The sequence below is a fragment of the Labrus bergylta genome, chromosome 3, assembly GCF_963930695.1.
Source record: "Labrus bergylta chromosome 3, fLabBer1.1, whole genome shotgun sequence".
NCBI lineage: Eukaryota > Metazoa > Chordata > Actinopteri > Labriformes > Labridae > Labrus > Labrus bergylta.
Genome location: NC_089197.1, coordinates 9785296 through 9810010, shown reverse-complemented (window position 1 = coordinate 9810010; position 24715 = coordinate 9785296). Strand labels below are relative to the sequence as shown.

General features: G+C 43.4%; 1 protein-coding gene across 3 annotated transcripts in view; it reads right to left on the bottom strand.

Annotated features, from left to right (window-relative positions):
• The window catches only part of mpped2a (metallophosphoesterase domain containing 2a), a 64422-nt gene that overhangs the window by 35450 nt on the left and 4257 nt on the right, over nucleotides 1–24715 (bottom strand). For all 3 annotated transcript variants that reach the window (XM_065952648.1, XM_065952649.1, XM_065952650.1), the window contains exon 3: nucleotides 4859–5040. In XM_065952648.1, coding sequence (XP_065808720.1) covers nucleotides 4859–5040 — 182 coding nt within the window. The remainder of the gene's footprint in view (nucleotides 1–4858; nucleotides 5041–24715) is intronic.

Below are 24715 nucleotides of genomic sequence, written 5' to 3'. Positions count from 1 at the left end.
ATTTAAAGTTTGCAAAGTGTGAATCTTAAGACGCTATCTTTTTTCTGAGACGAGTTTACACAACACAGACGGAGACTAAAATGGGACTGTGTCGTCCCCACTGTCTGCTCCGACCTCCACCTCGGCGTTAAGGAAATGTGGACAACAGGAACCCGAGGAATACAAAGGAGAAATCCTTCCTGCATCCTATCCCATATGCTCTTTTGTAAAGCTTCTTGAGATAACACTTGTAATGAATTGGCGCTAAACAAAAAAAAATGATTGATTGATTGATGAAGCCACAATGTTGAAGAACTAAAAATTGGATGCTGTTTCAAGGTTTTCTTCACAACATCCCGAGGAGCACAGAGATGGAGACTTGTTTTCCATCCGAGTAATAATCGGTGTGACGGGGTCAGCTCACGGGGTGGCTCACTTTGTAGAGTCGGTCGTCTCTCAACCGGAAGGTCGAGGGTTCGATCCCCAGCTCCTGCAGCCACATGTCCGATGTGTCCTTGGGCAAGACTTAACCCCAAGTTGCTCCAGCTGCTTCATCAGCGGCGTATGAATATGAATGGATTAGTTACTTAGTTACTCTTTACACAGCAGCCTCTACCATCAGCGTGTGAATGTGTAGCTGTGACCTGCGGTGTAAAAAGCACTTTGAGCAGTCAGAAGACTAGAAAAGCACTAATCAAGTTCAAGTCCATTTACTGTTTCCATTTACAACAGCAGACTCAGTTAATGCTGTAAGTCGCCCGCCCCCCTAATACAATGGTAGGGGAAACACTGGACTGATAAGTTCTGTCACACACGGCACTGCTTGGATCTGTGGGAAATAAAGTCAGGCTTGATCCTAAAAGCACACCTACACTCGACTTCTTGTCAAGAAAGGTGCCACACAAATAATTAACATGAAACGTTTGAGATGGTAATTTAAAGGAACTTAAAAGTTAAGCATTGAAAATACCGTCTCAAAAAGTATGTCTACACATGAAGGGAGGAAAACTGTCAATGTTCCCTTTCTCACTCATTGCAGCGCCTACATCAGCCTTTATATTTACACACATTACACATCTAAGCAGGACACACACACACACACACGCAGAACACACACACACGGTCTATAAAGGCTTCTGGGAGCAGTTCAAAGAGGCAGATCAGAGCCTGTGCTTCCCATAAGACAAGCTGGGTCAGGGGAAACTCGTTCCTCTGCATCGATCTTCGATGATCTCCATCAACAGGCCAAACCATCAGTCGATACAGGCGACAAACTGCTGCCTCCTCCAGAGTCTGAGAGGAGCAGACGAACGAGGCTAACAGTGGGAGGAGGAGGAGGAGGAGGAGGAGGCGGCGGCGGCGGCACAGGAGCAGGAAGAAAGCAAAACAGCCTCATCCAATCTTAAGTTCACTGTGTGTTTGTTAGTTATGGTAGCACAGGAAATGGACTTTTCTTGTCTTCTGACAACTCAAAGTGTTTTTAGACTGCACATCATCACACATACCATACTAAGTCCTAACAAAGGGGGACATTATCCGTGCGTTACCATTGATGAATCTCCTCCTAAAATGCTGTCCCATGTATGGAGGCTGTCGTCTTCCAAGCGGGCTGCCCAGGTTCAAATCTCGCCTGTGGCTTCTTTCCTGCATGTCATTTCCCACTCTGTCTCCCTGATTTCCAACTCTATCCACTGTCCTGTCTCTCCATTAATAGGCACAGAAAGCCCAAAAATAAATAAATAAATAAAAATGCCTTCAGTCTTTCATCTTACTGCCCGGTCTTGATCTCTGCCATGTCTGACTCAGTCTCTCCCTTCTACCCTTGTGAACAAAGAACAAAGAATCGGCCGTGCATGGAAGAACGCACCTTTATCATGCACTTCCTCTTCCTCATAAAAAACAATCTGTATGGATGCAGCGTTTCTATCAACCATTAGAGCCACAATTTAAAACCTTACTTTCCTCAGTCTGCACACTGCTGAGAGGACATGTCCTCCAAACCACAACAAAACACACCACCAGAAAACATGTTTTCATGTACTTCAAAGCTCCCTCTTCCACCGAACATAAACACGTTCATTGATGGAGGATCAGATTCATTGGAAAGATGTTTTTTCTGAAGCGAGAGAAATAACACCTTCTTTAGGACTGAACCAAAACTGACTTTACAGAAAAAGACAGAGCATCTCTCATGAGGGTTAAAATCATCTAAACATCTGACAAATATCATAAGATTCACTGTATCATCTGTCTTCTTATAATTTTATGGATTCTGGTTTTATTATTGTTTAAGGCTCACGTTTTTTTTGAGTGCCAGCGTCTTCCTTTTCAATAAAGAGAGCGTCTGCAGCAGCAGGCGGCCGTCCAGAGGAAAAAGCTCAGCCCAGCGTCCTTTTTCTGAACACTTCTAATTAAAAATCTACTTTTTAGAAGGGCGCTGCTGACGTCACCGACGCTCTTTTTTTAAATTGAAGAAATGCCCCAGATTTTTGTCTCTTACAGGTCATGCCCTGCACCCACATTCTCCTCGCTACATGTCCAGACAAAGTAGGAGGACAAACATCCTCCATTTGATGCTCATAAGTGAAGGGAAAAAACAATTTCAAATATAAAACATGAAGTTCAAGTCAATGGAGAACTGTCGGTCGTACACAAACGTTTCATCCAAGCACCCCAGAACGCACAGTCAGCGCTTTTTCTGCATCAAAAAAAAGACAGGCGGACACAGCTCCTTAATCTTTATGATCTTTGATTTGCCTTTATCCTAAATTTATAACCTAAGTTGACCATTTTTTTTAAATATTAAAATTATTCTTATAACCTCATCGACTTTTCCTGGGACATTTTCACTTCACTCTCATAATAGATTTCAAACTTTCTTCAAATGTTTTGGTAATTTTCTTTCTTCTCAACCGTAGAGTTCAACGTCCAGGCTGCACACGGACTCACAACCTTCAGGACAGTAGAAACAGTATGTGGCATGCTGAACGCTCCAAATTACACACAAGACAATTTCTACTTTGCGCAGCATCGATCCCCCGTTATGATCGATATCAGTGTTTCACCCTGACTTAACAGACACACACACAAACACACACACACACAGATATGCACACACTGACGTAGCTGTCTGTGATGATGGATGGACGAGTTTGACAGAAAAGCTGACCGGTGTGTCCTCGTGGTGGTACAGGTGCTGAATTTGAGGTGACACAGCAGAAAAGAAAGAGGAGGGGTGGAGGGGGGGGGGGATTGGACTTGCCTGTGTGTTTGTGTGTGTCTTTGCCCTTTGTGTGTCAGTGTGTGAGTACGTTTCAGGGGCAATAGGGTCACAGCAGCTGGCAGGACTTTAAAGTGAATGCTCGTCTGTGGTACAGCCAAAAACAAAAATCTCAGTTCATAAATCCTGAACTTGAGATTTTAAAGGTTGGACTTTTGCAGAAAACAAATAATACATTTTAAACCATGTGACAGGATACAGCAGCTATTATAAGGTCAAATCTGATTCATTGCAACTTTTTGGGATTATAGTCACAACAATCTAAACCACAGACTGTAAATATTAATGGATGAGTCACATCAGCCATCTGTTCCTGCAGGAGACTCTGGAGGCTCATCAGCAGCAACCGCCATGCTGGAAATGCTGTCTCAGCCTAACTTTCAGTCAACCTAACGACAGGCTGAGAGCTGGAGCTGAGGCGGGTTTTAAGCCTCTTGACAAACCGTTACATCCCACCCACCTGTCAATCACGTAAGCTACGTGCCTAACTATGGATTACAGTGTGTGCCAGTGATGACAATAACTAATCAGACCTATTTAGTTTTTTGTACCAGGCTGTAAACATGTTTATGCTGTAAAAACAGCTTTTTTGGCTGTGGTGTGTATGTGACTTCTGGTGTTTCCTGGAGCCAGCCTCTAGTGGACACTCGAGGAGCTGCAGAATTTTGCACTTCTGCATTGGCTTCCTTTTTCAACATTGGAGGTTGCCACATGTATTGAGCCTTAAAAATCTCAAATTATTTTTTCTTTTCGTTCTTTTGAGTACTCAGAAAAGCGTTTTATAAATCTAATGTATTATTATTATTATTATTATTTCACTATAAGCATCTTTAGTCCTCTCAGATTTAAAGGGTATAAACAGCCGACATCAGCCACATGAAGTCGTACGGGGGAGGTTGTCTGTTTGCCCGACGGCTCCACTTCTGATTGATATTCAAACTGAAAAGACTTTTTGACAACTTGCTTCTGTCCATTGAGTTCAGTCTTTCAGAATGACTTCAGGACATTGTGCTTTTTTTTCCCTGTAACATTCAGTGAGCAGACTGTTTGGTCTGAAACACACACAAAGTAATTCAAACATGTTAAATAGTTAGAGGCCTGTGTGGTGGGTGGCACTTATTGATTTATGCACTCGCTTTGAGGGATGATTTTTATTTTTTTCCACTGTGTGAAACATGACTACATTAAAGGCTCAAAAACTGCTCCAGAGTTCCTTCAGCGCTCGCCTGGAGGGTCCCCAGATGAAATACTTGCTGTTGAGTGAGAAACAACACACACACACACACACACACACACAGCTGAGCGCTCCCACCCACAGCATGGGGCCAGAGGGAGAGGTCAAAGGTTAACTGGGGCAGGGTGTTGGGTCACAGGGGTTAAACTGGACACTTCAGAGCAGCAGTTTGGGGTCAACAGGGGAGGGAGGCGGAGCCATTGTGTGGTCTAGTTGATGGTTGTGCGTGCAACATGTCTCACGCCCTCGTCCGCACGTCCCTGCTCAACAGAGCCTGTTGCACGTCAGCTTTTGTGCGAGTGTAAAAACAATGCACGTGTCCAGCGGGCGTGTGTATGAATGTGTGTCTTAAGCAGCTTCAGTACCTAGCCAGTCGTTGAATTTCTTAACCTCGGAGGGCAGGCCCAGCTCGGTGAAGTCGCCCGTGTGCAGCAGCACGTCGCCGTAGGGCATCTGTATGCCGTCTGTGCGCGAGTGCGTGTCGGACACACACACAAACCTGGTGTGTCCTGCTGGTTTGGGAGTGTCATAAGGGATTGGGTCCACCCTGAAAAAAAAGACAGAAACAGAGAGCTGGTGAGAATTGATGTCACGACAAACTCACATTAAACGTTAACATGAATGTGTTATGATTAATCAGTGGGTCGCTAATTAACTCAAATGAATTAATTATGACAATTACGACAAGATTTATTCAGTACGTTCATGATTCTCGGCTTCTGGACTGTGGGACATATTTTACACTTGGACTCTACAACCCTGATTCAAAAGAAGCTGTGTAATTACTGACTAATCCTTTGTGACAAGTGTGGTATTAAAAACTAATAAAATTATGTAGAACAGATATTTAATGTTTAAAAAGATGACTTTCTAAGCTCAGAACCGAGTTTTTGCACTCATTCTGAATTATGATGTCTGTAATTTTTTTGGGGTACATCAGGGTTGTAGTTAGCGTTCATCACATGTGCAAAAATATCAAGATTTGTACTGGAAGTCTTGTGGTTAAACATGCACATCATTGAGCTGAGACAGGAGACTTCTTTGAGTTAAGATTTTAAGATTTATTACACCAGTTACTCTGCTACACCGTGATCGATTCACTTTGTTGTTCAGCACAGGTTGAGATAACCTGAGTGGCTAAAAGAGCGACACAGCTGCATGTTGTTGACGTTGCTGAACACGATAGAAATCGTCACGCAGGAAGACAGTATAAACCTTTTTTTCTTCTACGACACCTTCAGAAACAGACTGCGACTTATATTCCCTGATTTTACGGTAAATAACTATTTCTCACCCCAAATAAAGCAACTCCTCACAAACGTACGGCAACATTTCCATCAAACCCAAACTTATCTGTCAAGTGGTTTAATGTTGAACTCGTTCGTAAAGACACCTGTCCTTGCTTTTCTTAGTTGTTCCATGGTTGTGAATATGATTCTCTGTAGAGGAGTGCAGACATTCAGAAAATGTGTCCTTTTCTCTCCTTGTGTTTTTATTTTTTTAATTTGTATTTCTTTAAAAGAAGGTGTACTTGATTCTGGGGCATATTTTTAGGAAATCTATGCTAATTTCATACCGGAAAGCAGAAGGTGCACAGCTGAAAGTGGAACCTTAACAAAAAAAAAAAAAAGATCATTTGTTGTGCAAAATAAATAACACCTAACACATGGTCTGCAGAATAAATCATGCAGTGGAGCGCAAACTGCTCGTCAAAGAAAAGAGGAGACATTCTGTGTCGGGTTGGTTTGTGCACACGAGGAGGGCAATGGCTGTATTTATGGCTTCACATTGGCTAAAGACGGAGTCGGGGAATTAAAGCATGCCATGTTGTTTCTGTCCATTATCTCAAAGAAAAAAAAAAACACTTAGAGCAGAGCGTGGCACAGCCTTTTTGTTTGACGTGAGGGCGTCCGTTAAAAAGGAAGAAAAAACTGCACTTCCTTCCCACTGAAAGGAAAAGACGAGGAGAGGGGGGGAAATCATCTCGTCTGTAATTGAAGTCTACAATGTGCAATCTTCCAGCACTCTGCCACTAGACCATTATTTCATTAGAAGGGATGTCACTCTGTCGACAACATCAGACACATAATCAACGCGGCTATCTCCAACCTGACACACACACACACACACACACACACACACACACACACACACACACACACACACACACACACACACACACACACACACACACACACACACACACACACACACACACACACACACACACGCAAACACACAGAGTGAACCTGCATGTGCGCACAAACATGGCATAAAATCAGCCCGCCAAACGATGGAATCAAAATGTTTCTGCCTGGAGGAGACGTCATGAACAGAGATGGAGAAAATAGGCACCTCGAACAAAAAAAAAGACAAGAATGTTTTTGTTTTTTTGGAGGAGGAGTCAACATTTGAGACCTCTCATTTGGGAAGATGTTCCTGTTTTTTTTTTTTGCTTTCTTCTCTATGACAGAAAATAAGATGTTACAGTTCCAGAAACAGAAGCTGGAGTCTGCTGTTGTTCTGTTTTGTCGTCTGTAAGGTCCTGTTAGAGGGAGCTAAACTGTGGACAAGCTGGTTGCCATCTGTAGCGTGTAGCCATCTGCAGTCGCCGCCTGTGGTCACAAGTTTCTAACAGTGGTGGGCGGGTGAATACATTTTCTATCATGATATACAAACGGGTGACACATTTTTTTTAAGAGGTGTTGAATTCTGGCCTCTTTTGGAGGAAGATGATTCACATTTTTTAAATATTCAGTGGCCTCACAGCCTTGTAGAGTCTTAAGGTTTGTAATGTTTCTGCATTAGTTTAATGATGTTTTTCTTTTACCTTTATCAACATACTGTACCGACTGTACATTTGACTCAACGCTTCAATCTTTTTATCTATAAATTCCTCTACAGGACCTTCACCACCTCATGCAGCATCAATACTGAACTGGACCACTGGACCCCACCAAAACTCGCTCCACCAACGGTCCATGGACTGTGAAAATCTGCGATTTTTATGCCGCTAATGTGGACACACCCACCTGGGGGAGGGGTCACTGCCCTTTGTGATGTCAAGAAGGGAAAATCTCCAAACGGCCTGTTTGAGCACACTTTTTCTGAAAAGTGGAGCAGGCAAAAGACGGAGGATGGACATTACTCATCACTGGAGGGTTTGTAGACGGACTAGGGGCACATGTGAGTGTTTGAAAAACATGATGATCTGTGAATGTCATTTTAAGCCAAAGCGGACAACAATTCTGTGACTCTTGTCTCAACAGACTATTTCATGTTACCAGTAGTTTTATGTTTGTGATATTTATTCAGCATGTTTACTTTGTAACCTGGCAACTTCACATCAATCAGAAGTCCCTCCTGCTTTAAAGCTCTTTCAGAAAGGCAGAAATCTCGAAGCTGAAGCCCCGACACGCTGAAGCAAATCGAGCTTCTCGGTTTCCCCGAGCAGGACCGGACTCCACATTAAACCCACAAGACAAAATGAAATAGTAGCTTCAGAGATAATGATATTTACTGTTGACTGTGTCCAGTAAATAAGCCTCTGTGCTCCTATACACACACACACATACACACATAACGTTAAGCCAGCGGAGCAGCACATACATTAGAGTGAGGCTGGTGATTAGATTTGGTGCTCTGTGGTGCCTGGACGTCATGCAGCTTTACAGGATTCAACAGTCATGGAGGAAGGACAAACGCAGAACCACATGGGATAACAAAACACACACAGATATGCATAAATATACATTCACACACATGCACACACACACACACAAAAAGTGTGCATATTAAAACAAAGCCGGGAGAAAAACAACCTCCATCTCCTCCCCTTTCCTTTGAGATTTAATCCACCCTGAGAACGTAAGTAAATACCAGCAGCCCCTATCAATTAGAGCGGGCCCGGGCCAAGAAACCTTCATGATAGTGCTGCATAAGTCTTACACACACACACACACACACACGCACAAAGAGCGAGGGCCTCTGTCTTTCCTGTTAACATATGACTGTATAACAATCCAGAGGTTCATTAGTAATGTATACAGGAGTTCGGGAGTTCAGCAGTGCAGCACAGGCCTCTGATCTATTGTAAACGGAGACGGAGAAAATGAAAAAAAAAAAAAGTCTCTTTGCGCTCCTGCAGCAGGTAAAAGAATATTCTCCAGCGACCGAGTGAACCGTGTTAGCATGAAGGTTCGTGTTAACATGTCTGAGCTCCGGCGTGACATCAGAGGGAAGACTGCGGAGGGGAAAAGGAATCGGGGCGGGGGGGGAGAGAGAGGAGAAATGCTAATGCGCTGGAGGAGGGCAGCAGCACACTCTCAAATCCGCCATGACATTGAAGCTGACACAAAAACCTGAGGTCTGCGGCTGCAAAAAAAAAACCCAAAAAAATCTGCTGGATGAAGAAACGTCTGTGATCCTTTCGTTGAAACACATTCACTTCTCACCTGCGACTGAGGCTGCAGAAATCACAACAAGAATAAGCTTCATGATTTTTTTTTTTTGCTCAAAAACATCCCATTAATGTGCCCCATTTCAGGAAACAAATCAAAGCGCTGCACTTATGCGAGTCAACATTCATTTTCAGTTTAATCACTTAACACCAGCCACGAAATCCTGTTAGGCTGTCATGCTCTTGTTGTTTTCTTCATTATCAAATTCACAGTTGACAAGAGGCAGATGTTGCACATTTGAGAACTGAAACAATTCTCCTCTCTGAAAATCAAACCCGCTCTCTTCCTTCTCTTCATTCTTCATGTAGGCAGGTTGTGGTTTTACACTCTGCACCTGATGTTTTACTCAAACGTCCACTTTTCCTCCGAGCTGCTTGAAGATTCATCAAACATTTCACATTTATGTTTTATGACAACACAAACCACTTCCCTGAGCTCCTGTAATTCACAGTACTCTCTTCGGTAACATGTTAAAGCTAAACATGGCGGCGCTCACTGCACTGAATAACAAACTTCACGTGGTTCTGTTTAGCAGAATCCAACATTGTAAACCACCGCACTGCGTTAAGTTTCCCATGCAACCCAGCTGGAGAAATGCACAAGACAGAGGGGTAGAAAACATCGGCTAGAAAGAAGGATATACAAGATGCATTTAAAGCCGTTTTCACAAATTTACTCCTGAAAAGTACATTTTAGGTAGATTGCCTACAGTAGTACAAGACTTAAAATGAATAAGATGGAAATGTCGGACAAAGCAAAGGAGACCGATACTATATGATGACAACTGTCGCCTGATAAACATGAACGTCAGTGATACGAGTAGGTCGACAGATGCAGGCTCCCTGCGTGTTTGAGAAGTGATTGTATGATTTTTACTGATTACTGTAAAAGCTCTGCATGGCCTTTCTCCCTGCTACATATCAATCAATCAATCAATCATTATCTATAAATCAGACCTGTGAGTACCAAACGAGCCAACTGGTACGGTGAGAGGCAGAGGTCCTCTGGTCGTTCCAAAAAAAACCCAAAGGAGAATAAAGAGCGTTTGCAGCGAGGGCTCCAAAGCTGTGGAATGAGCCGAGTCAGTCATCTCTATTAAATCCTTTCTTAAGACGCACTTTTACCAGCGAGGCTTTCCTGATTTTAGTAGAAATTTTATTTTTACCTGAACTTCTGGGCGTGTAAATGGACTTGATTTGGAATTGTTATCCCAAAATAAGGAGCACAAGCTTGGATTGATTTCTCATAAAGTGTCAGAGATCAGAAATACAGAAACACACAGGCTAAATCCTGGAAAAACTGTTTTGAACCCATGCTCGGTTATTGGTTACATGTGTCGTACAGAAGAGGAGAACGGTGGGAGATGTATAAATCAGCGTGGGAGAGACAGAAGGAGGGAAGGAGGAGTTCTCTCCGGAGTCTGGAGGAGGATATTCACTTTGACAGAGCACACTTGGCTCTGTGGCCTTTTGGAAAAACACACAAGTAAACAGGGTCAAAGATCAGGCCGAACTCGCTTCTTCAAACGAGACACTTTGCCGGCAGCAGATAAGAAGGTCGTCGTCTAAGTCACTCTGACTCACCGAGCTCTTAAAAGGAGGCCACATAATCATTGTGATTGATTAGAACACTTCCTCAAATTTGTTTTTTCGTCCAGGCCGTCCAAAAAAAAAAGATCCTGGGCTGCTGCTGCACATTCAAAAAACTGTCCAGCTCATCGATGGAGTATTAGTAACACTGAACCTCTGCTTTCCATCAGCGCAAAAGAAAACTTCTACATCTTTCTTCAATGTTTAAATCAGGCCTGATCAAAAGAATCATTAGAGACTTTTAGTGTTGTAGTCAAGACCACACTAACCGAGAGCAGAGTGCTTCTAGGCCGAGACAAGACCAAGACAGGATGAGACCAAGACCATAAATAAAAGTCTGCAGCATGTCACTCGCTTAGACCTTAACACCGGGATTGCTGCGTCCGTAACCGGGGGAAGAAAATCAAATTTATGAATGAAAAGAAGTTGACGTGAAAATAGCCGATCAGTGGTGGTCTAGGTCGGTCTTGATTTAAAATCATGAGTCCACCGGACTGAGACCGAGACAAGACCGAGTCAAAATGTTTTCGATTCCGAGACGAGACTGAGGCTTTGTTAGGACAGGACAGTGGATAGAGTCAGAGATTGTGGAGAGAGAGAGTTGCCAATGACATGCCAGAAAGGAGAAACATTTATTTGAACCGCCCCCTTGAAGGACTATAGCCTCTGTACATGGGGTGCAACCTAACCGCTAGGCCATCTGGGCCCCCTTACAGCTGTTTTAGTCTATCAAAATGTAGCTTCTGCTATAAATAAAGAATGTAAATACTTGATGGGTTTCCCCGTGCACAGCCAGGATAAAAAGTATGAGAACAATCAATGAAGGATGTGAACACATGAACATCACACCCCCGGATAATCCAAGAAACCATTAAAGCAGCCTCAACTCTCCTGAGAGATATTGAACCTTGCTGCAGGATTAACTTGAGTTTAGTGAGAGTATTAATCAGGTCAAGGAAAGCTGTAGTACGTTATCGTCTGACGTATCATCGCTTGCTTCATAAAGATTTCCCTTAATTAGAACAAACTGGGGAAAGGGTCAAATCCCAAATGTACACACCTTTAATTTTTGTATTTATAAGTTATTGAATATTCTACAAGGATGTCAAAATTTAGAGCAATTTTTCTCAATTCAAGACAGATGTGGTTTTGGTACTGCTCTGCTGTGACAGCCCCTCCCAGCCCGGCTAGGGTTAATGAGGTCAACGACCTTTGAGCTGCCCACTTGTCTCAGACAGAAACACCTGTCAATCAAAGCCCTGTCATGGTTTCTGTCCATTTTGTACCTGCTGCCACCTGCTGCCACAGAGATTAGCCTCCAGCTCCTCTTCCTCTCTGCTTCCTGCCCCGTCTTTGTTCGCGGAGTCGTCCTGCGTCCTGCTAATGATTGTTCATCAATAAGACAATCAACACGGGGGACGCAGCCACCTTAAACCTCCGGGGTCAGAGGGGGTAATGCTGAAATAGACTGCTAATCAACTAAAGCTGCTCCGTCCATACATCACAAACAGGGTCGAGGTTTTGCTGGTTCACAGGCCCGACAGGAAGACAACAAGCTGGAATCAACACAAGAGGCAGCGACTGTTTAGTTTGTGTGTCCAACTTCAACTCAAACTTCAAGCTTCTGCAGGATTAATTGAGCTCAAAATACCACAACGCATTCTTTCCACTTCGCAACAATTTCCAGCGTTTTTGCTTTAATGACATTAGGTATTTCTTTTGACTGACTTTCTTCGTCTTCTCAACTTTTGTTTCACTAAGTTTGCCTCACTGGCGGCAACTCACAGCTTCACAACAAGATCATAAAAGGTAGCAGACAAACACACCAGTAGATATTCAAAATAAATGCACACACACCACCTGGACCGGACACAATGGATGTGTAGCTTTAAGAGCTTCAAAGTGTTCTTTTACTTTGTGTTGAAGGCTACGATCAGACTGTAAAGTGATCCCTGCAATCCAAGCAGAAAAAAAAAAACCTAAAAGCTTTCACTCCCACTTGAGGTTGGATTTAAGGACCAGCATATGGCTTTTTGGTCCCCAGTACAAAGACTGTGAATCTATACGACAAGTTTAAAGAGAAGACGGGAAAGTAGAAGTTTGGCCAACCTTCCAACGACTGAGGAGGTGTGCAAAGAAGGCGGTCTTAATTGATGTAGAGGAAGGAAACTAATTTTGTTATCAGAGGTCAGTGCTCGCTGACTTTTCTTGTTCAATATCACGGATTGGAAAACAAGATATTTCAATAGATCATTGTCCTGACTTCTGTGATACAATTATCCAAATGATGGGGATAAATATCGATACAATGTATTTTTGGGCTTTTATTGGAGATATAGGACGGTGGAGAGAGTCGGGAATAAGGGAGAAAGAGAGAGCAATGACACATGGGGAAGGACCCCAACTGTTGATGACAACATAAAGTAAAAGAAGAAGAAGACAGCAGGAGAATGTCGGAGCCTACAGAAAATAAAAATAAAAGCTCAGATTCAATGACGAGAACTCAAATCACAGCAGCTTTCTGTCATCGCCTCCTCGTCTAACATCACAACAAAGACTATCAGGGAGACGATGTGATGTCTGCGTGCCCACCTTGCCAAAGGACGGTGCGTTTAAGAGATAATCACCGCTGAACTGGAGACAGAAAAGCCGCTCATCTTCCACTGAGCTCACACTGTCTTTATCGCTCTTTCAGGAAAAACATCAAAACACAATACTCCCCATTTCCTCCGTCTATAACCTCTGCTTCAGCTCCCCTCCCCCTCCAGCAGACTCACACACACACAAACACCGCTCACTCATCCAGCGTGCAATACTATTTCTCAGAGAGGAGCAGAGAGAGAGAGAGAGAGAGAGAGAGAGCGAGCGCCTCTGTTATCTTCTGCATTTCAGCTGTCTGCGCTAATTCAATAAACTTCAGAGGAACAAAATGAACACAGGAATAACGGGAGAGGAGCGTGGCGGTGGAGGAGGGGGTGGTGCTGGTGGTGCTGGTGGTAAGAAATGGGAGCAGAGAAGGAGGCAAAAGGTGGGAGATGACGAGAGACGAGGAAACAAGAAAACAGAGAAAAAGATGCCGAAAGATGGAAGAAGAAAGTATGAATGGTACACTAAAGTACACTGTAAATAAATATTCAAATAAGAATTGATTGAAAGAATAATGAACGGCGGCCCCGTCTCCTCCATGCATCCCCTCCCCTCTTTCCCCTTTACTCCATTTGTTCAGGCAGGCTGCGTCCTCCCATAATGGCAGAGTAAGGCACACAAAGCCTGCGTCGGAATATCAGCAGCAGAGAGACCTTCCGGCACTGCGCTGGGAAATAAATTGCTTCTGCTAATGCCCCTTTCATTACGGCACAGCCCTTAATTGTGCTGCTGACAGTCGGCCTGGCTGCAGGGCTGATGGGAGGAAGGCTGAGGAGACAGGCACGACGTGGCCCCCGGGGGCCCCCCCACCCCACCCCACCCGACACAACCAGCCGACCGCTGGGAGAATAAACCAGAGGAAGAAGTGTTCACCTGGACCGAAACCGCACCGACACTAAAAAAAGAGCTCGACCGCTTCACTTCACAGCACCGAAGTTATCCGACGTGTTTTGTAACGTGGTGTTTCTATTTTAAACACCAGGCGTCTTTTTTAACCAGTTTGTGTAAAGATTAGGATTGCAATGGGACACACAATTAACAGTTCAGTGTGTACCTCGAAGTCTGGGTCACATGTAGGAGCGCAAACAAGAATAAATAAATAAAACAGATACAGATATTTCTAGATTGAAAAGAGTTAAATTAGGTTAGTAAATCTAGGATTTTAAAATCATGACAAAACTCTGATAAAAAGGTTTTTGTCATTTCAAACCTTTATTTGTTCTCGAAAAGGACACTGAGGTTTACCTCATTTGATGCCGTCGAGATTACAAGCACAGCAAAACGAGCAAAAACACAACAAACACTCAGAATCAGTGACATAAACGACTTTGAGCCATTAAAACCTCCGTGTCACTTATTCATGCCGTGTTTCCAGACCACTTCCCCCCCTCGTAGAAAAGATCCAGTTCAGGAAGTGAAAACCTAAATATATATATATCACCACATGTTTAGGTGACTATGGGTACAGCATTCACCGATTAAAATATGGTCGATGGACTTGAGTTTGTAAAGCGCTTTTCTAGTCTTCTGACTACTCAAAGTGTTTTTACACTGCAGGTCACAGCTACACATTCACACACTGATATTAGAGGTTTCTATGTGAAGTGTCCATCAGAAGTAACTAATCCCATTTATACAGCGCCGACAAAGCAGCGGGAGCAAATTGGGATTAAGTGTCTTGCCCAAGGACACATCGGACATGTTGCTGCAGGAGCTGGGGATCGAACCCTCGACCTTCTGGTGGAGAGACGACCGACTCTACAAACTGAGCCACAGCAGCCACACCCACAGATATGAAAAACACTGCTGGTAGTGGAACGTGTATCAATTCTTCCCTCACTTCTTAGTTTATCAACTCATTCAAGATCCTCATAGCTCGTTTTTTTTTTGTTTTTGTTTTTGAAAAAGGAGACGACAACAACTTCACCACACTTCTGTCTCTGCGTCTCTGAGTATAGATCTCCCTTTCTGAAGGTAAGACGCGTTCACCTTGCAGAAACTAAAAAAGGACGTCCTCTATGCTTCCATGTAACGAGACGACAGTTGGGAATGAGTCATGTCTATTAGGAACAAAAGCACTGATTGCCGCTCAAGGCAAACTAAACACACTTTAAAACGGACCAAACGGAGGACTTGTCACGTTGAAGAGTTGCAGGCTAGGGCAGCTTCCCCTCTCCTTCAAGTCTAGCAGGAAGTGACATCATCAGGAGATCGTGCCCTGCGATGCCAGGCTACGAGAGCTCCGAGGCCAAAACAAAAAAAAACATCAAAGGGGCTTCAATCCCAGACCACAGCAGACCTGTCCAATGTCAACTGTCACTTAACTCCCTCCACAACTACCGCCATGCGCGTCCCGCCGGGGCTCCAGCAGCAGGTCAGGGGTGGAGAGGGAACTTAATCAAGGGTTCTCTTGTTACAAAAGCCCCTCCAATCCTACAGGCGAGCTGCGGCAGGCCGACAGAAAACAAAAGGCCGCGAAATGGGACTGGCTCTTTGTTCTCAGGAGAGCTGCAGCCTGACTGACGTGCCGCTCCTCCAACGAAACTGTTCGGGGAGAGAAACAGGACGAGGGCGACGAGGTCAGAGGTCAACAGAAGGCCGCTCTCTCGGTTGGAGACTCCTCTGGTGTTCTTTGTGCCGTTTAGCGGTTATCATTTCCCGGCTTCTTTTCAGTTTTTGCAGTAAGTCGTAGCGCGGTAAATCAACAGCTTGAAACAGCTTTTTCATTCTCCGTTCGTGATTTAGTCTGAGTGTGTCTTCACCGGTTTTCTGTTCGCATCCCAGGTATGGAGGCTGTAATCCTCCAAGCCCAGGTTTGAATCCCACCTGTGGCTCCTTTCCCGCATGTCATTCCCCCTCACTCTCACTCTCACTCTCTCTCTCTCTCTCTCCTTGATTTCCGACTCTATCCACTATCCATTACTTTTATCTAGTGAGAAAATGCTTCTTCTTTTTTTGGCCTTTACAAAAAGAAGGAAAAGGTGCAGGAGTAAGAACGCTTATAAACCTCCCCTTTGTAAGAAAAAAAAAAACTTTTTCGTTTTTTACAATACAGTTATGTATTGTTTGTATCTCCAACATACTTGATATTTTTATTAAGAGTGAAAAAAATGAAGATGTGAGTACAAATTCAAAGTCTGGAATCGGCTAAATCAATGCGAGTGTCTTGACTACAGACGACCGATCGGAACCATACGACCCAATAAAACACCAAGAAGTGAACAAATCATAACAAAATCACAGAAAACAAAACAGCACAGAGGTTATAGAAGAAACCCCTGAACATGATTTAGCTACTAATAAGTGGATCCTCATCTGTCATCTGGAGACGTTTTGGTTTTCAGCCAGACGACCACAAACAAGAACAGAGCCCGGACAGAGTTTACCTTCAGGTTAGAGCTTCACCACAAACTTAATACTCAACAGTTACAGCACAAAAACAGAAACAGATTCAAACTTTGACAAACGCTCCAATAAGAAAATGTTTCAGCTCTAATATTTCATTCAAAGCTTCCAAAGAGGTTGTATTTATAGTTTTGAGGACATTATTGATCAAAATGAGAAACGGGAGACGCAGCAGTTCTTTTGTTCAACAGAAAATCAAGAAGCAAACTGTGATGCACTTAAAAAACAAACAGGAACACTGTCCTTGTTTGTGTTTCTATTTGAGATCTATTAGCTGCGGGGTGAACACACAGCCACCACTCTGATGTGTTCAACAGTAAATAAGACAACACGGGGGAGTTTTTGAAATGTCCACATTTCATGTTTCACACAATTAAATCACCAATTTTCAGAGCTCTCTCATCTTCAAAGCGGCATCCCGGCTGCTGAAGGGGTTCGAGTAAACAAGGACCGACTTGTTTACTACACAACATCACACGAGGAAAAAGGAAATAGCTTTGATTTTTTGGACTTTTCCATTCGGTGCCGAAATGGAGTCACATGTGCAGTGCAGCTACGGCTTCCAACACAGAGATAGAAATGTCCCGATTCATTATCATGCGGGCACCTCGACCGGCGCAACTTCTCTCCGTCCCAAAACAAACACATTAAAAGGAGACTGCATGAAAACAGAAATCTGTATATTCACTGTGTGTGTTGATAAAAGTCTCAGCTGTGAAACTGAGGCTGCTCCTCTCATCACTCCCTATAAAAATCACAACTCTTAATGACGATTTCCTTTTACAGCCACATTTACAGCCGCACATTGCGCCATAAAGAAAGAGGAAATACTGAGCATGACAAAATCAGGAAGTTCATTAATAAAAACCAGGACGGCATTCAAATGAGTGTGAGAAGGCCGCGTTCCTCTGGCGCTGTAGCCTCACTCGCTCGTGTTAAAGAGTATAAACGTGTGTGCATGGATACAGGCGGCGGCAGCAGTGTCATTAAATGATTCATACTTACGAGCTCCTCAATTATTCAGAAGGAGGGAATAATTAACCGGGCATCTGGAGGAGAAGGAGTTTGTAAAAATGTGGGATTTCTAGGGGGGGGGGGTGTTTGGAGCTCAGGTGTCTGGAGTGAATGAGGTTTGATCAACAGAGTAAACAATCACCTGAGTAGCAGAAATGAAGAGATACATTTCACAGTATTCAGGATGTATCATCTCTTCTTTTTCTTTTTTAAGAGCAACGCTCGGGGAAAACGCTCTTTTCAGATTGGCTGCACAGTGTCGACTTTTCTCCACTTGAAGGTTTTTACATCAGTCAAACTCAGCTTTAACTCAGCGTCCTGACTTTTTTTTTTTTTTTTTTTTACAAAACCCAGAGACGGCAGAGAGATGATTCTCCACTTTGAAACTACTTTCAGTTTTTAATATTCCAGCGCTTCAGTTCAGTCCTCCTGAAAACATTCAGGTTGTGCATGAAAAATGTTCTCCACCTAATTAGAGCCTGAACTCAAATTACTTACTTTTCGACTTTCTGAATTTGGAGCAAATGCAGAATCACTACGGATGCTTTTTGACCCAATTCTGTCTAAAAAGCTGGTGCACAATTCTCACAATTAAACTGAAGTAGAAGGCGGGCGTATTGAACATTTGTGGAGCAGACTTCAGGTTATCCCAGCTCAAAAAAGTGTCAGAGCCCCTGAAGTCCTAAAAGGTTAAAAAAAATAATAATAATAATAATTACCAGCTTACAGGGCTCCATCGTCTGTAGCATAAAGTGTTACCTTTCAAGAAAGGACTCAATTTATCTGATTCTTCTTCTCAGATTCAAATCATGTTTCGCTCATTTCTTCAGATTTCTTTTGAACAAAGTTGCAGAGAAGTTACATAAAACTGATGCTTTCCACAAACTTGCTTATTTTGCAGTCAAGAATTTGGATTAAAGATTTAATACTCCTTCAAAGTATGATGATCCAACCCAATTTATTTGTTGAGCTCTTACCACAGTTGACCAACGTGCCGTACATAGTAATGTCAATTTAAAAGACATAAAACATGAGTCAAATTAAGAGTCACGCACAAAAGAATTCAAATAAATAAATAAATAAAGTCAACGTCCTACTAAGTGTCAAAGGCCAGGGAGAAGAGATGGGAAGAGATTTAAAAACAGACAGAGAAGAGGCCTGTTTAACGTGCTGAGGCAGATCAGTCCCCTCTGAGCTTCCACTTGGTTTTAGGCACCCTCAGGAGGAGCTGATCAGCTGACCTGAGAGAGCGGGTGGGTGCATACGGGTGTAGAAGCTCAGAGAGGTGGGGCGGGGAAAGACCATCGAGAGATTTAAAAGCAAATAAAATAATTTCAAAATGGATCCTAAATTGTATAAGCAACCAGAGGAGAGAGGCTAAAATAGGGGAAATGATGTCATGTGTCTTTTTCACTGCGTCAAGAAGACTTCAGACGGATATGAACAGCCAAATAAAAAAAACAAACCTGATCGTAAACGCAGGCAGACAAAAAAAGAAACTTCCCAGAGTCTCATTTAAAGAGCTACTGCATTTAAACCAATGAGGAAGAAGAAACAGGAGAGCACCTGTTGGATCTGTCTTCTCATTCTCTCCCATCACTGACTCCTGCAGTGGCGTTCTTCCTCACTCTGTCCTGCTGGCTCGCTCGTCCGGTGGGAATTCAATAAATTAACACTCTTAAAGGCGCTAATGGCGTAATGCGGTTAAGTCACCGAGCGACGAATGCCAGCACATCTGCGATCAAGATTAACCACAAACAACACCGTGGCTGCACGAGCCAGAGTGGTGCGTCTGATTAACTCGGTGTTATTTAAGGTTTGGATTAAGTTTCTCCCTGCAGACGTTTATCTCTTCTTCCTCCGAGGGCGCGTCTACGCTCTCCTTCACACTTGTGTCGACTCAGCAGACGTCCAAACGGCTAAAATGCTCAAATAATAGCCTCCATATTGGAAAAGATTTAGGCTTGAAAACATTTAGGATTTAAAATCGATCTCTGACGCAGCTTCTCTGTCATCTTTGATATCTGGACTGTTTTGAGGAAACAGACAAACGATTTAAAGACGGCGTTGAATTATTCTTTAAGGATCAATAAAAACAATCAACAGGAGAAAACAATCTCACAACCGTACTAGAATTTGATTCTAAGGGTAAAACTTTTACAAGACCCTTTCAATGATTTCCTGAAGCTGCAGGAAATTAAATGATAAGAGCGATCAGGTTCAACTGTGTTTGTTCAAAAAGTATCGGAGAGGAGGATTACAGGATTGTGTAATTTTAAGACGTCATTACAACATAAACTCAAAGACTTCTTTCGACTAACTTCAGGAGTCACATTAATCCCCCCCCAAAAAATGACCCCAGATCTTCAGTGTGCAGTGCTTTTAGTTTCAACTCCCTCTCTCTCTCTCTGTCTGTCTCTGTCTGTCTCTCTCTGTCTCTCTCTCCCTCTCTCTCTCTGTCTCTCTCTCTCTCTCTGTGTCTGTCTGTTTGTCTGTCTGCGTCTGTGGCTCGGGCCTTCCCTACAGTCTGGCCCAGATCCTGCCGCTCAAATTGGATTTGAAGCCATTAGTGTCCCAACTCGAAGCATATGTTCCAAGTTGCTGAGCATTTCATTTCACGAGACGACGATGAGGGGGCCGAGGAAAGACAGAAAGAAAGAGAGAGAGAGAGGGGAGGGGGGGGGGGGAGAGAGAGGGACAGCGGGAGAGAGAGAAAAAAAAACACAGACGGCGCAGAAAAATAAACCAGACACAAACATGGCTGGAGTGAGTTTGTCGTTCACTCACAGGCAGACGGAGAGAGAGAGAGAGAGAGAGAGAGAGAGAGAGAGAGAGAGAGAGAGAGAGAGAGAGAGAGAGAGAGAGAGAGAGAGAGAGAGACATCCCATGCTCCGGAGAAAACACACTTTGACTTCAGGGTCACGTTCCTGAACATTAGCCTGTAACTGCCACTGTGTGTGCGCGCCTGGGTGTGTGTGTGTGTGTGTGTGTGTGTGTGTGTGTGTGTGTGTGTCAGTCGGAGTACGCGCATGCTCTACACGCATGTTTTCATGTCGTTCAGAGAGTGATACCTTCCATGCCACACAAAAGCCTCTGCTGTACTCCATCACAGAAATCTAAATATTCTGTGTGAAGGCAAGGGGGTTTGGGGGTCGGACATTAGAACAGAGATTGAATTTCAAAAAGCCAGGCAACCCCTTTCGATTTCCCCCCTCCCCCTCCTCTTTTGGCTTTCAGAGGAGCAACAATTTTATTTATGTCCAAATATTGCGCGGATGCAGCGAGAGAGAAACCCCAAAAGCAAGTCGGATCATTATCTCTGAAATCTAAACAAGCCTTTTACTTTCCCAGAACAGAGCTCGTATTCTATAAGCACTTAACATAGCGGGGGGATGGGCTTATAACAGCGTGACTGTGTGTGTGTGTGTGTGTGTGTGTGTGTGTGTGTGTGTGTGTGTGTGTGTGTGTGTGTGTGTGTGTGTGTGTGTGTGTGTGTGTGTGTGTGTGTGTGTGTGATCCCGGGGTTCCCAGTCTGAGTTTAAGAATGGCTGTGAGTAAAACACTGCCGGCTCTGTGGAAGCCAGGAAACAGCCTAATGTATTTATCCAAACACATATCTGCTGAGAGGCCCCACGGCTTCAACACATCTCCTTCCTACCTCGCACGGCGACCACGGGGGAAGACGGAAAAAGCAGCCGGGACTGTGCAACATTTAATTCAGATTAACGCCGGGATTTTTTTTTTCTGGCCCCGAGTTTTCCGGGAGTTTAACGACATTATTTTGCAACTTGAAACGCGGCCGTCGACAGTTTTAATGTTCACTGCTGCGTTCCTGAAAGATAAATCTAATTGAACTCAACCTGTTTAATGGATAACGCTAATAAACAGCTTTCTGTTTTTACGAGGAAAACATCCCCCACAATCTGCTGCTGTTCTGTCGTCATCTGGAATCATAATAAACTACAGACGACTGATAAATAATGAAACACTCACAGAAACTCAGGCGCTGTCCCTCTTCAACATCAGGCAGATCAGTTTCACTCACCCAAAGAGATTTGACTGTAAGGTTAGCGTCTGGCTATGTGGTGCTACACTGCAGCTCATGAAGCCAGCATGAACAACACTAAGACTTTCTAGGTAACTGAAGACAACACTTACATAAGTTATTGTAGCATAGAATCAAAATGTCAGAATTATAATTTAGCAATCAAAAGAAGCTATCACAAGTTATTCTATCATGCAACACTGCAGCACATAACGTCAAGACGAGCGCGGTTAGGGTTTTCACACTTTCATTTTTTTTGTTCTCGCTCTGACATCACCCGGTGTTCCTCCTGCCAGACCCCTGGTATTTTTTCCACGGCAAGTCAGAGCGACCTAAAGCAGGGGTGAGCGAGCAACCTGCGGCCCGGGGACTACATGCAGCCCCCCCCATCAACCCTCAACTTTGCCCTCAGATCAATTTTTTTTAATATCAATTTATTGGAAACATGAAGAAAACATGACAGAGTCTGCCATGAAATCATGAAAACCAGAAATATGTTCTAATAATCTTTGCTCAGTTTGATCATGTTGAATTAAATTTGAGACGTAATTGACTGTAATTGTTTTTGTATCCTACAATTTGGCCCCCTGGCAGTGAGAATTAAATCATCGGGCCCTTGCTGTGACAACAGTTGCCCATCCCTGACCTGAAGTGAGAACGCAGCGGGATATTCTCCGGAGAATTCACCTCGAGCCAATAGGAGAGGGGAGTGACGTTTATATACTGTGACTGCTGCACAGTGCAGAGAGTGTCTGCATGCGACCACTACGATCTCCATGCTCTTAATTAAATGTCTGCTTTAAGTTTCCAGTTCATCAGTATGTTGTTCTCCACTCTTCAGTTGATGTTGTGATTCTGTTTAACTACACGTAGACTTCATATAAAGGCAAATATTCTTATTATAGCATCGTGTAGCGGACTCTGTTGCTTCGTCAGCTACTTTTTTTAATGTAATTTCTTACCCCAGGAGACCCCCCCCCTCCCCTCTGACAGGGATAGTCTCCAGCTGTGAGCAGCATAATGTGAACGGCCGGGTCAGGAGAATCTCCAGGGCAGTCCTCCTGAAATGATCTAGATATTATCCGGAGGGTATATGTGAAAACGGCTTAGGACTTTGTAGGTCAGTGTTTTTCAAAGTGGGGGTCCTGACTCCATGGGGGGTCACCAGGAGGCACTGGGGGGGGGGGGGTCACGGTAACTTGGAGGGAACATGGGGGCAAAATGGCTGAAAAAATAAAAATGAACTAATAACCTCTTTTGTGACAACTATTTTTTTCTTCTTTCATACGTTACACAAGAACTAATTAAAACATGTCTTTTAAGACGCGACTTATTTAAATCTGTGTCCTTTTTTATGGCAATCTTATTCATAATGAAAAGACATTTTGAATAACAAGAGATGAAATATATTTTTATAAATGTATACGGTTGATTATTGTTCAGGCGGTCATGATAATAGACGTTTATTACCTGTTAATAAAAACAAGGAAACTTTGTTTAAAAGTTGTTTAAATCTTTGCATGAGGGCGGTCCCTGACAGAGGCTGATCCTATAAGGGGGTCCTCTGCAGGTAAAGTTTGGAAAACCTTGTTCAGATTATTGAACATAACTCATAAATAAAAGTAGCATAAAGTGATAATTAATCTAAAAAAAAAAACTAAAAAAAACACCCTCTCAGATGTCACTGCGTCGTGTTTCAGAACTAAAGATTTTGTTTGTACGATCTCTCTTTGCCAGATTGAGGTCGCCTCTTAAAACATGGATCGAGCGTCTGTTTTGGGGCTGCCTGGCGAGTGTTCACCTTGATTCATATTGAAGCGTTTGGTCTGATTTATTGCCCTCTTTGTCAACTATTAGAACGGGCTGACGTAACACAAAGCCGCGACGTGACCTCGTCTGCCGTCTTCAGCGCGCCTGCTTGTTGTTTGCTGGCAGCCCGGCTCGCAGCTGAGGAATCCCAAAAAAAAAAAAAAAAAAAAAACTGTGGCACAATAACGAGAACGCTGCCAACACTGAGAGGAAGGTAAAGGAGGCCTCGCTGGCTGTTTATACAAGTCCATTATTTGACTGTCTCTCCCCCCAAACAATCCAGTTTCTATGAATATGTTTATGCAGACAGGATTGTGGGAGAACTGTAGAGAGAAACAAAAGAAGAGTGTTCTCCTCAGAGTGAGGCCGAGTGCAGGTAGCAGGTCGACGTTTGCTCTACATGCATAGATAGATCTCACAGCACTGCATAATTCTCTTCTCTAACTCGGACTCATCTTTAATGAGCTGAGAATGAAAAAGAAGTCTGAGGAAACAGCATGATGGCTCGAAATCTCACTTATCAATAAATCCTCCCAGCATCCACTGAGGGGCCTGAGTGTCTTTTTTTGCTTTTGGAAAGTTTGTGATGTGTGCAAATCTGTGTGTTGCATGTCACAATGTTGTATTTGCACAATAAAGAAATTGTTGAAGTTTTAAAGACTACAATTGCACTTCAGTCAGGAGTGCATGGTGTTAGTATGGGCTCGACTTTCTCACTTTAACGCCTGGCTGCGTGTTGTGTGACAAGACCTTGTTTTTAAAGGAGTAAAATAAATAACACCAACGTGCATCATATTTATTAATTTTGGTTAAATCTTCTATCAGCCTGCCCGTACGTTTCGCAGCTCAATCAAAACAGCTCAAACTTGATCGCCGTTTTGCAGAGCAACAGTTGTGCAGAGCAGAGTAAGAAAGCAGGGAATCTCTTTGCACTTAAATAATAAATAAATATATAATAAATACTTTGAAAGATGCCGTAGCTTTCTACACAAAAAAGAGCAATATCGCACCAAAACAGATGAATCAAAAATGCCCTGATGAAGAAACCGGTTTGTTCAAAACTACTCGGGTGAAACACAACGAAGGGACAAACTAATCTGCTCCAGTGACAATAAAAACCCAGCCGAGAGGCAGCACTCAGATGCTCCTCTTCAATGACCTCAGGTTATCTTTTTACACAACACTCTCAGCGATTCAAAAATATCTCGAGCACGCTGTTCACATAACCACAACCAATAATCACTCACAAACCTT